Below are 13,109 nucleotides of genomic sequence, written 5' to 3'. Positions count from 1 at the left end.
TTTTCTTTATTCGGATCCCGCTGATTTTTAATTGGTTACCCCTGGTCTAAATGAAGGTAACTTCTGGATAAATCTATGGCAAGAATTGATATGTGATGGTGCTCGACTTCCAATCTGAATGAGCTTGAGCTTAATCCACAGACCAAGCTAAAGGTCTAGCAGCTGCAGCAAAGGTTGTTTCTACGAATGGGGTGGATGCATTCTACGTTTGCAGATGTGTGTTAAGAAATAAAATGCAAAAATTGTTTTCCTTTAATGTGACGCCCTTTTAGATAAAACCCCAATGTAACCAACTGAGGCTTTAGTTTATGCGTTGACAGAGAGAAAAGGAAGTGCAATGGGTATGAATATTTTTGCCTTTCACTGAGGGGCATCTGTCTATGACCTCCACTCATCCCTGCATGTTACGATGTTGTCAGTAACACAGAATGATGTTGATTTGTCCCTATAGGGAAATGCTTTCTCCCTGGAGGAGCGTCTCCAGCTGGGAATCCACGGCCTGGTGCCCCCCTGCTTCATCAGCCAGGACCTCCAGCTGCTCAGAGTCCTCAAAAACTACGACATGAAAAGAGACGACCTGGACAGGTGAGCGACTCAGGCAGACAAACCTACCAGAGACTCACTATGTTATCCTGAGTAAGGGGCTGGTTATACTCCCGCACCAATGTCTAACAGTTAGCTTGTCGCAGATATGAAGCAGATATTTTTGATTTATGCTCAATTTCGAACCCTGGTCTGCTCCATGTCTGCTTCATGAACTAGCTAGGATTGTTGGTGGGTGGCATGTTTCTCTTCCGGTTACGGAGGTCATTCAACAACTGCAACTCGACCAACGTTCACTTTGACTCAGATGCAGCTGATCAATCTAGAAATAGGAGAAATATTGGCACGATCTCCCTCCATGAATAGCTTACATATGTGCTGTCCTTGTGGTGTGGAGAACGAGAGTCGTACCGATGTGGGTACTTCCTCACTTCTTTGCAGACTCGCTTCTACTTCTAGCTGGTCCATCTTCATGAGTCGGATGTGGAATTGACCAATCAGAGGCCTCCTTTCTCTCCTCCCTGCAATGTTATCGCTGTCTGCTATCACCAACAATTTTGGAGAGGTGCACCAGAGTGCCTGCGGAAGGGGGGCATGTCTGCGTTAACTGCTACACACACGTAGACGAGCTGGTTCCTGAGCATAAACTAGGCTTCAGAGCTAAATCTCATCTGATCCTCTGTTTATGCAACCAGATCCTTCATGTGGAGCCTTTCAAAACACAGACGGCAGATTAGCTATCAGTCCTCTGAGATGATCCGTCTTCTCTTCCACCAGCTCGATTTCTACTGCTCCTCCATTTACTCCTCCCTTTCTGTTTTTTTAAAGTCCTCTGTGATTAAATAAATGCTTGCATGCTTTACAACCTCTCGTAGCTGTAAGCGTTACACAATAGACATTTCTGAAAGCTTAACCTTTCAGTTTGGGCTCTTGTGCAGCTGAAGTCATCAGGACCCAGCCCCTCATCAGCAGAGGTATAAGCTGCACGTCCCAAACTGCATTATGCTAAATTTTCTCAGGGAGATGGGGATTTATTCTAAGTCTAAAAAAAAAGAACGATTGGTTCTCGTTTTAATTCATAGCAAATACATGCAATCGGGGTCTTAAAACAGGGTTTCCCATGACTTATCAGTGTCCCCGTCTCAGGGGGTTTTGGAGCGCTCTGGTTTCTGCTTTGTTTACAGATGTCTTTCAAACTCTCAACCCTCTGTTAGCACAGACGGCTGTACTAAAGGAGTTTATTTAGTTTTTTATTAGAGTTCTCAGTTTTTTTTAGCATATTTAGGAGATCTGGGTAATGGAGTGACCAGGAGAGGTGGGTTCCAAACTGTGATAGAGACCAGTTCACTCTAAATGAAGATTTTCCACAAAACCTGAAAAAAACATCTGAAGCTGCTGATAAGCCTAAATCCACCTACATGTCCTCATTGTGCTGCTTTATAACAGCAGTGTGTATATTCCTGCTTCCAAGGTACGATTAGTATCTGACGTTTTATAATTCCCAACCATTTATTTAACATTCCCCAGTGCACAGTTGAGCAACAGCCCTCCGCAGCGCTTTGTTAGAACTTGATGTGGGGATTTTGGCAGCGTTCCAATTATCCTGGAAGTTGGAACACTTTTTTTTTTTCTTCTTTTTGTTAAGGAAACTCATCAACTTCGAGATTTTAAAAGCATGTGGGTTAAGACCAGTTTATAAAAAGCCCTTACAGTTGGCACTACTTGTTGAAAACCATCCATTTCTAATTTAAAGGGATAGTTCAGATGACTTTTTAAAGTGGGGCTTTGTTTTTAAAAAGTGCAGCAGCTTATATAGCTCCTGTGGTAATTACCTCTCTTGGATTGTTCATGTGAAGTTGTTAGCACTGCTGCCTTGCAGCAAGAAGATTCCGGGTTTGATTCCCGGCCCGGGGTCTTTCTGCATGGAGTTTGCGTGTTCTCCCTGAGCATGTGTGGGTTCTCTCCGGGTACTCCGGCTTCCTCCCACAGTCCAAAAACATGACTGCCAAATTGTCCAAATTCACGTTTGGCGAATTTGGCTTCTCTAAATCCTCCTTAGGTGTGTGTGTCAATGGTTGTTTATCCTGTTTGACTCTGTGTTTCCCTGGCGACCTGTCCAGGGTGGACCCCGCCTCTTGCCCGTGGACAGCTGGAGATAGGCACCAGCACCCCTTGCAACCCCAGCAGGGATAAGCACGACGAAAAATGGATGAATGGATGGATGGATTGCTCATGTAGTAAAAATCCACCTTAGTGGGTATTGGGGGCTCAATCTAAGACCAAAGTAAACTATATGATGGTCTTAAAAGCGCTTCAGTCTATCAAACATTAAAGCTGATGTATGGGGAAGTTGATCACTATTTATACAAGGTTCTAATAAAATAAATAATATGCTTTATTTTCCAAAGATATAATAATGGTTTGATTTTTCTAATTTCTTTATAGCCTGAGTTTTCTGCTCAGTACTTGATCTAACAGGAAACATGCTGAGGTTGCATTTTCAGTGTGTTTCACAAAACATCATCTGTGGCACATTACCCCCCACCTTCACATCCTGTGTGAATAATCATCCGTTTCTGAGAAAATATTGCGGGGTATTTTGTTCCACTGTTTTTGCAAAAACACACATTTCATAAATTGAAATGCAAAAAAACTAAAACTGCAATCCTAAAATGAAACTAGGAAAATAGGTTTTGAGAGTAGCTTTGCTGTTTTCTCAGATTTAGTTTTTTATGTTATTTTTCAAGTTTTGGTAAAATGGTAAATACTAGGTTATATAGTACCTTTTCAAACAGGAGACTTGACCAAAGCGCATTCATTTATCCATTCATTCACACACTGATGGTGGCAAACTACATTGTAGCTACAGCTGCCCTGGGGCTCACTGCCGTGCATTGGTGCCACCAGTCCCTCTGACCACCATCAGTAGGCAATGTTGGTGAAGTGTCTTCCTCAAGGACACAACACAGAATGCCGGAGCCGGGGCTTCAACCGACAACCCTCCAATAGCAGGGCAAACTCCTTCAGCCGAAGCCACCATCACCCATAAATACTTCTTAAGACTTTTTATTTCATTTTAAGTTTTTTTCTTCAAAGATTATTTTAAAATAAATTAATTTTAGTTATAGTTTTTATTCTTATGGTCGCGTATATACAGTGTACCTACATACTGTATCTGTGTAGAATTTTCATACTGTATCTACTGCCTAGTGACTCACTTCAGTTCTGTTTAAAGAAACACGTTTGCTTCATCAAAACACTGGAAAACATCTAAATCTAGAGAAGTCATTTTTTCTTAAAATAGGTGCATTTGTTCTTGGATTGAGGAGGTAAAAGAGACATTTTGCCAATGGAACAAGACAATTTAGATTTAAAATAAGAAAACAAAATTGCATTGTCTTATTTCAAGTCCATTTTTTCTAAATATCTTATTTTAAGAGTAAAAATACTAATTCCATTGGCAAACCATCTCATTTTCACACTCAGATTAAGGGTAAATGCACTTAATTTGAGAAATTTTTACTTATTTCTAGATCGTTTTTCCATTGAGGTTTGTTTCTGACCTCCTGTTTTCTTCTTTGTTTTTTTGTACCTAGTACCTTGTAGTGTGTGTAATAAAGATGATAACAGTTTCAACATCTAATCCAATCCAACTTCATTTATAAAGCACTTTAACATTTCTCAAAGGACCAAAGTGTTGTAAAGTGAAACAATGTAACACAATTACACAGATTACATACAAGCATAAAAGACAAAATTAAAATCAGAACTATGAAATCTATAATAAAATAAATATAAAAGTACTTGAAATAATGTACCACAGACTAAAATCAACATCTCACACATTTTAGAAAGCCATTGCAAAGAGATGAGCTTTTAAGAGCGGTTTAAAATCAGACAAAGTAGACTATTTAATTTGCAATAGAAGGTCGTTCCACATTTTTGCAGCTGCCACATGGAAAGCACGATATCCCCTAAGCTTCCGTTTAGTTTTTGGCACCTCAAGAATCAGCTGATCGGCCGACCTGATTGAACGGGAGGGTGCATGAGGGTGAAGCAACTCAGAAAGATAACATGGAGCATGACCATCGAGAGACTTTAAAAGAAGACCTTTCTTTAGGGGGAGGGGGTTTTATGGCACTATTGGCTTGTTTATTTGGACGGTAGGCTGACAGGAAAGGGGGTATAATAGAGGGGGAGAGACACGAGGTACACAGGCCGGATTGGAACCCGGGTCAGCCACGTCGACGACTAAGGCCTCCATGTATGGGTCATGTGCGCTAACCACTGCACCACTGAAGCACGCCCAAATAAAAGAACTTAAAAATGAATCCTAAAATGTACAGGGAGCCCGTGTAATGAGGCTAAAATTGGGGTAATGGGCTCATATTTATGGAGGCCAGATAAAAGACCTGCTGCAACGTTTTGCACTCTCTGGAGTTAATAAAGTGCGTTACAGTAATCTAGTTGGGTAGTGATACAGGCATGGATTACTCTCTCTAAAATATCTCTGGAGAGAATGGGATTTATTTTGGCCAACTGCCTTAACTGAATGAAAACTTTTCTTCGCTGTTGCCTTTATCTGGCTATCATAAAGCACGTCATATGACCTGCAAGTGAAGGCCGCTCATTCTTTGTACGTAACTCCACTTTTCCTTTAGATGCATTTCGTCCCAAATTTGAATTCACTAACTTTCACTTTCACTAACACAGGACTTTATATTTTTCATGCTATTGTTTCTTAAACCACAGTTTGGGTTTCTTTCTTCTCTGTAAGAACATAAATTTGTTTAGTTTACTGACATATAGCAAATATTAACAGGATTGTGATAAATATATAAGATGATTTGACTAGGATGATTATAACAGAAATAGATTTCCATAAAGCAGTATTGTGCAGTAGATGTAGCCTAATGTAAAACAGACAAAGCCTGCAGGGTTTTTCTCCTCTCAACAACAGGCACCTTGTGCTCACGGCTTTATGGAAACATCTCTGATTAGGGATCAAGCTTTTTTTTTTTTTGGTTTACGGTGCCTAATTTGGGTCCTACACATGCCTTCATTTCCCGCTCATATTTTAGAACAAAGAGCTTGTGTCAGCGCTGTGCAAGTCCACTTTCATCTTGTTTTTTTAGTCATTTGGAACCACAGCAAAAATGCCTTTACATTCTGATTTCTGAAGAACAATTATTGAAGTCTGTGTTTTTCTGTATTTTATTGATTGCATCCATATGTATGTCTGAGAGTTAAAAAAAAAACACAAAACAAACAGTTCTTTCGTATCACTAATAGACTAATAAATTACTTCTGACTTTTTGCAGATATGTGTTCCTGATTGGGCTCATGGACCGCAGTGAAAAGCTCTTCTATCGTCTTATAAATTCAGACGTAGAGAGGTTTATGCCCATCATCTACACTCCCACTGTGGGTCTGGCCTGCCAGCAGTATGGCCTCATCTTCAGAAGACCAAGGTAGGTCATATTTCTACTCTTCAGCTATTTGATGGTCTATTAGGATACTTCTAGGTTTACTCTTGTGGGATTCTGTTTTCTTTCTGCTGGTTTAGTTTTATGTTCCCTTGTTTATCTTGGCTTTTTATCCACCAATGAAGCACGTCATGTTTTTTCTTTTTTCTTTTCACACATCCTGTTTAACTAAATCTGGAAAACTGCTAAATATTGCTATAGACTATGTTCCTGTATTGGGATATTTTCTTAAAGGTAATTTTGGCACAGTTGGCTTTTATGATCCAATGATTTCACTGAGTGTTAAAGGTATAGTGGAGGATTTTTGCAAATTTTTGAAAAGGCCCGCCTTCTCCTCTTTTAACAAAATGCATGTGCACAACCCTGTTCCCGCTCCCGAGAGGGAACGCCTATTAGACATGTGTGAGAGCGTGCACGAGCCTATTTCTCCTCATGCACGCTCTGTTTAGAAGTTGCTATTCAATCATACAAGCTTACTTTAAAAGGGAAGACTTACATTTTTTTCCACTATGTTAGACTCACCACCGGTAAGTGAAAATGGGGACGAGCACGTAGGACGGCGCCTTACTTAAACATATCACCAGAATGATTGACAATTAGGAGGACCATTTATTTTGATGATCCACCCAGAAAAAGAACATCCTCCACTATACCTTTAAATTATTTTCTCTGACACTAGATCTCAATGACAGAATTATGAAATCTTAACTGGAAAATTCTCGTTCTTGATTTTTCTCATACATATTGGTAAAATCTTGTATTATTTTTGTGAACCAAGTACTGTATACCATCCCTTCAGGAGTTGGATGGGCCTGGACACTGTGTAATAATGAGCAGGTCTGATATTTTAATTTGCTGTGATTGTTTTTTGAATTAGTCTTGCTAAATATTATGATATGATAATTTTTGATCCCACCATGGACCATTCTGTTTTGTGCTTTCAGTTTTTGTTCTGGTTAATTTAACCCTATCTTTAACTACCTCTTCAAATGGTCTATTGTTTGAACGTAATAATTGAAACTGTGACTATTTCTCCCTCATGGCCTTAAAAAACATCTTAAAAGAAAGGAGATGATGCTGTTTTCCCTTGTTGTTTGACTTTTTTCTGCCCCACATACATGGTTGTTAGTAAGTTCCTTGCAGCAGTCCTTCATTGCTCTGTTAGTTTTGTCATCATTTTTGTTGCTTCTTGCTCAGGAACATTATTCCACTGCTGCTACCAGCTTTGTAGGAAGTGCAGCCCACTGAAAGGAAATGACTTATCATGCTCTGCTGATAGATGTTGTTCTTTGTTGAGGTGAGAATCAGTTTTTTAGGTTAATAAAAATGACTGATGGTGGCAAACATTAACCTGACTCCGCCAGATGGATTTGCTCCGCATATCCATCTGGAAACCTTCCGTTGAAGTAATTTTGGGAAGGGGTGAAAATACTGGTTAGCTGATTGGCCTCTGTTTATAATAGACGGGCCAAATAAACCAATCAGATCAACGAAGCATATGACGTACTAACAGAGCAACGACGAAAACACAACCACAAGCCAGGCTACTCTTGCCGAAACCAGTCGGGAGAAGAGCAAAAACATCTTTTCCTCTGAGAAAAGCCTCCAGAGCAGTGTTTTGCTCTTCTTTCAGTGAAGAAATACTCTGTAATTCCGATAAAACTTGCTCGATAGCCACGCTAACCCTAGTTTCATTGGCTGAAGCCGCCATGTTCTTTAGACTGAACTGTCGCGCTTCTCGTTGCGTCACACCTCAACCCGCCTCAAAGCCAACGCTGATTGGACGTTTGTTTGGTGAACGGCTCCAAATTTTCTTTATCGGTGAGTCTCCAGACTGATCTCCGAGTGAAACCTTGAAAGCTCGCGAGATAAGGATGGTCTCACGAGGCTAGGCAAACATTAACCATGAGGATTAAAACTACCACTGGAGAGGCTAGAAAATCAACTAGTGGTAGGCTAGGCAGTTTCTAAGTTAGTACATACTTTGCTAAGGTTACTAGCTCCAACCATTGATGTCTATTTATTTAATATATTGAGAAAGCTTTCTGGAGAGGTGGCGAAACGTCTTCAAATCTTGGAAACCAAGTCCAGTTGATATTTTTTCGAATTTTTACGGAAATACTCCCTAGTTAGACAGGTCAGAATGTAAACAAAATGTGCGCTACAGCATCAAACAACAATGATTTTCTCATTTTCAGGGGGACTTAAGACTTAAATTAATGATATTGACACACTTGCCCTTTCATAGAATCTGTAGATTACTGTCATGTTTGGTAAAGAAATAGAAACATCACATTGCATATTCAGAATGAATTCCATGAAGTCTATAAATTATGTAATATAACATATTATACAAATCCATCACAACAAGATTAGTGCATTAATGGAGCACAATAATACTGTAGTCAGATATCAAGAATATTACACATGCACACAAACACTACCTGATGATGTGCCAAAAGTGCTTAACTGATGATGTGCATGTATTATACATGTATTGATTATTTTTATGGCGCGATTCCGTGAAAGTGGGGAGTACCAAGATGGCGGCAGATGACTTCAGTTTTTTTCGGTCTAGCAGCAATCCAGTGATAAATAGAGATCAGCTGCTCCAAACAGGAAGAAAACAGTACTGTTTTGAGAGGTGGGATTTCCTGAAAAGTAGCCAAACACATCAGATTTTTTTTCTCTGGTTGATTCCTCCCACAAAGTAACAAAAGTTGACCTGATTGGAGAAATGGTTCCACAAGAGGGGGGAGAGACTACCTGTGAGTGGAAAGCAAGCCATGGAGCTTTAACCCATCTCACCGTTTTGAATCTACATTTTATAAAACATTAAAAATGCATCCGGAGAGTATTTACCTAATTAAAATTGCTCATAATAGTATTTATTAGCAGCTTTGTCAGAGTTCTGACTTCATTGGAAAGGTCAGATTTAGTTCTATATAAACTTTATGGACGCAGCTTGTAAGGAAAAAAAAAAGTCTTGCTTTTCCTCGGTACTCTAACATAGAAGCCTATTTTTAAAAGTGACTTGAAGTCTTATGTGAACTGTTTGTATCCTGTTATAACCATTTCTCACCTTGTCCTTTCTTGTTGGGTTTCACCCGAAAACAGAATTCTGTTGGAAAAGACAGAAATATCTGAGAAAAATCAGGGATCCCTGCTCTGATTTGGAAAAATTATGTCAATAAACAATCAGATTTCTTCCCCACACTTTCACACACATTTTTTACACTCCTACACACAAACGTGCAAAAACCTTCCCTAGAAGTGTGTTAACCCACACAGAACTTCATCTGCTCCATGACAGCAGTCTCCCTCCCCCCTTGCAGCTACCAAAAGCTGATTGTTTCCCCATCCAGGTCCACAGTGTTTTATTTGGATCTGCCCTAACCAGCTTCATGTGGTTTCAAGTGCTTTTACTCTAATAGGGCTCAAAGGAGAAAGACCACCCCAGTTAATTGTCCTTCGAAGCATCCTGTACTCACTTACTGCTGTTTCATAGAAATAAGAGGATGATGAATTTATTCCACTTCTTCTTATAATCAATAAACCTGTTTAATAAAATTTAAAATCTTGAAAAATCCTTCAAAAAAATCCTTAGTGAGGTTCTAAGGAGCCATAAATGTTGGAGGACATTCTCCAATTATGCATTTAGCTTTCTTTACTTTATTTAGTGGTTTCACATGCGTTCTAATTTGGTGCTAATTATCAGCTGTTAAATCACAGTTTTCCTAATGATTCCCAAACAGTTTTTTTTTTAGAAATGCCTTCGGTTAGATGTTTGGCAAACCAAGTCGTCCTTTGCACATAATATGTAACTTTTGTTACTCAACAGCTCCTAATTTCTCCATCCCTGAAGGACTTACTGGAAAATATCTGCAGCTTTCTCTAATCTTCTCACACTCAGTTGCCTGCAAGAGTTTTTTTTTTTTTAACACTCCACCTCAGCAGTTATGTGTGTGTGGAGGTAAAAGCTGTGGATTGTGGCAGAGTTCACAGCTTCTTTAGGAAATGTTTATTATTTCTGAGGGGGCATTATTAAAATTCGACTTATGATGCATCTCAATTATCATTTTAAAGTCAATTGGCCTGAACTCAAATCTCAGAGCGGTACCTCTGGAAGTCTCAAATCAACAACAGTGGGAGGTTAAAGTTTCCAGGAGCTCGTTAAAACCTAAAGTGAATACATGCTAAAAGTAAAGTAATGCAGGAATAGTCAAGAGGGCTGCATTCCACCCCTCTATGATCCATTTCTGATTAGTATAGATCCCATACTGCAAGCAGACTGTGGGGAGATTGCTGGTGATTAGACAATCATTCACTAAGTCAATAATGAATGAAAATGGAGGAAGACCAGAGGAGTAATGAGCTGTAGAAAACGAACCAGTGTTTTCTACAGTCTTTAATGGTTCAAATGATGCTTAAAAACTGGAATCTGTTATGGTCTAGTCTTTGCTTTAAAATTGGAAAAATCCTTTTTTTTCCTTTCTTTTAATTAACTGGTCTAAGCTAGAAGACTAAAACAGTTTGGGCTTCTTACATCGTCTATTTTTAGCTATGAAAGGTAAATAAATGCAAAATTCTGATTGTTGCATTCCTAGTTTATTCACAATAATTACATATTTTTATTTTTTCAAATATTTCTTGTAATCTTTTAAAAACTTTAATCAAATTTCTGTCTTATTTTATAGTATAACTATTTCAACTAGAAAAAGTTGCATTTCCTGCGAAAATGCAGTGTGAATGCTGTAAACTGTAGGCTATAAGGAGAAAATGGCAGAAATTTAAAGCAAAAGCTGTTGAAATGGTATGAATGGCAAAAAACAACAATGTCTAATTAGTTTCCTAAAAATAGCTGAAGCCAAACGCAGAAACATAGCAGACATGTTATGAAGTAACAGCAAACAGAAAAGCTTAATTCCTGTCCAGAAACAGAGCAGAACCAAGCCAAAATTGAAAGAAATAAGTTGAAATTTTATAAAATAGCAGAAACAGCAAAATAAATAGTAAAAATTATCTTATTGAAGACAAAAAGGAGTAGCTGAAAGATAGGAAGTAAAATGTTCAAGAATATGGTATTGAAGAAGTATTAAAGTGTGAAATCATATCTGGAATTGCAGCATTCACACAATGAAAGTTCTTTTTTAATCTTGTATCAAATCAGATGCAGTGTGCAATAAATAGAATAAAATAGAATACATTTTTTATAAATTTATATAATTTGCTGTTTCTGATGCATTTACTTTTGAACTAGTTTTGCACCCCATATTGTTTTGTTGTTCAAAATGACAACAGATACATTTTTCTTGTAACTATCGATGCCCTCCTAACTAATACTTTAGCTCATTTTGTTATATTTTCAGTGGTAGAGCTGTTCATTTGTTTAACAAGCATGTTTTACAGCTTAGGTTTAGTTGCACTTTGGGTTTAGATTGAAATGTAAAAGTAACTTCTGTTAATTGTGATTCATTTTAATGAAACAAGATGGGGAAAAAATGATTTAATTGAACTTTCTGACAAGATTTATGCTTAAAGTAATATAGTCCAACTCTGACTCTCAGGTTACATTAACAGACTAAGCCATCTAAAGGTCAACAAAGCTTTACATGAAGTTAAATTCGTAGCTAAAGTTGATGCTGACTGTTGAATGAATTATAAAGCAAGAAAAGTAGATCTAAGCAAAAGAAACTGCATTTCTGACATTAACCTGATCAAATGTGTCAGTCTGAGATCCTCCAAACCAATTTGAGTCTTATATGGTCTTTAGAGGTCACCTTTTGTCTCTATTTGTTGTTTCTGTGAGAGAAAACCCCCCAGAAAAAACTAAAATATCCTCCTCATGATGAGACTTTTTTCTCCCTTGCATATGTGTAGAAATCCTCTTATTGGATTACTGATGTCACCTTATGAGCAAATAAGTGTGTCCATGTCTCCAGACCACCGTTGTAGCAGATTAGCCCTCTAATCACAGCCTCTCCTGTATAAAGACTTTTCTGTTTGGAAGAACCAGTCTTTCCTTGTCTTGACTGACTTCATCAGTTAATCTGCTGCACTGGGACCAAACACTCCAGCCACAGGCTGAGTGCAGGAGGCTAAAGGCCAAGCGCCATTAAGTGCCAAAACATTCACATCACAGGAAGATGAGCGGATATTCTAATTTTGGTTAATTTGTTTATCTTTTAACCAACCTGGCCTTTAAGGAGCTGGTGTGTTTTCTTCACAGCTCGAGTCTGTTTTCACCATAAGTAAAGCTTCTGTGTCTCCTTTGACAGGTGAATGTTTTCACCAGTGATTAATCATTATGTTTTGCTGCCAAAGAAAGGATAAAGTTTAGCATGAAAGCACTTTTGTTTGGTCAGGGTTTATGTTTACACAACACTGCTAAATATAGCCCATCTAAATCAACTAATACTGCTCCTTTCCATGTAAGACTCCCTATTAAAGGGGCTCCTTGGCTTAAATGACAGTAACCAATCCATCTTGCTGATGGAGATTTATGATGGTGTCCCATTAGTGCATTCATTGTCTAAGTTTGAAGACTTGGCCGATTGCTGTCGTCAGAATCTAGAAAATAAAACTTAGGTTGGCATTCAGTAATCCAGAAGGCTAGGGTGAGTCTTCGTTTTCTTCTGGATTTATAGAAGTAAGGGGTTAGATCCACCAATACTGATTAATTTTGACATCACACTAACTGATCTACAATATTTGCTGCTGTTTTTTATAGTTTGTGTTTTTCTTTGCAACATGAAAGTGACACAGTAGCCGTGTTTTGATTCACCTGAAATGCAAATTTTAAGCAAATTTTTCAAAGTTTGAAAAAAAAAAAAAAGGAAATGCAAAGCTGTGGTGTTTCAATTTGGTTTGAAGCGAATTAACCCAACACCGCAAAGCTGTCATACCTCGTCATCCATGTTGCGTTGTCACACATGGCTGTAGTAAACAGAAAGTATAGGGTGCAATTTAGCGCTGACCACATTTCAGTACTGAAGGATGTTTTGAAGAAGACTTAGACTTTAGACTCAGACAAACTTTGTCATTTTGTATACGCAGAGTGTATATACACTCACCGGCCAC

At 38.5% G+C, this 13,109-nt stretch overlaps 1 protein-coding gene across 1 annotated transcript in view; it reads left to right on the top strand.

Moving 5' to 3' along the window:
* The window catches only part of me1 (malic enzyme 1, NADP(+)-dependent, cytosolic), a 122,378-nt gene that overhangs the window by 49,716 nt on the left and 59,553 nt on the right, over nucleotides 1–13,109 (top strand). The window contains exons 2-3 of the mRNA XM_015388394.1: nucleotides 452–585; nucleotides 5,865–6,014. Coding sequence (XP_015243880.1) covers nucleotides 452–585; nucleotides 5,865–6,014 — 284 coding nt within the window. The remainder of the gene's footprint in view (nucleotides 1–451; nucleotides 586–5,864; nucleotides 6,015–13,109) is intronic.

Source organism: Cyprinodon variegatus, unplaced genomic scaffold (genome assembly GCF_000732505.1).
Source record: "Cyprinodon variegatus isolate N-32 unplaced genomic scaffold, C_variegatus-1.0 Scaffold422, whole genome shotgun sequence".
Lineage (NCBI taxonomy): Eukaryota > Metazoa > Chordata > Actinopteri > Cyprinodontiformes > Cyprinodontidae > Cyprinodon > Cyprinodon variegatus.
The sequence above is the reverse complement of the archived record's forward strand: the minus strand, read 5'-3'. Positions and strand labels throughout refer to the sequence as shown.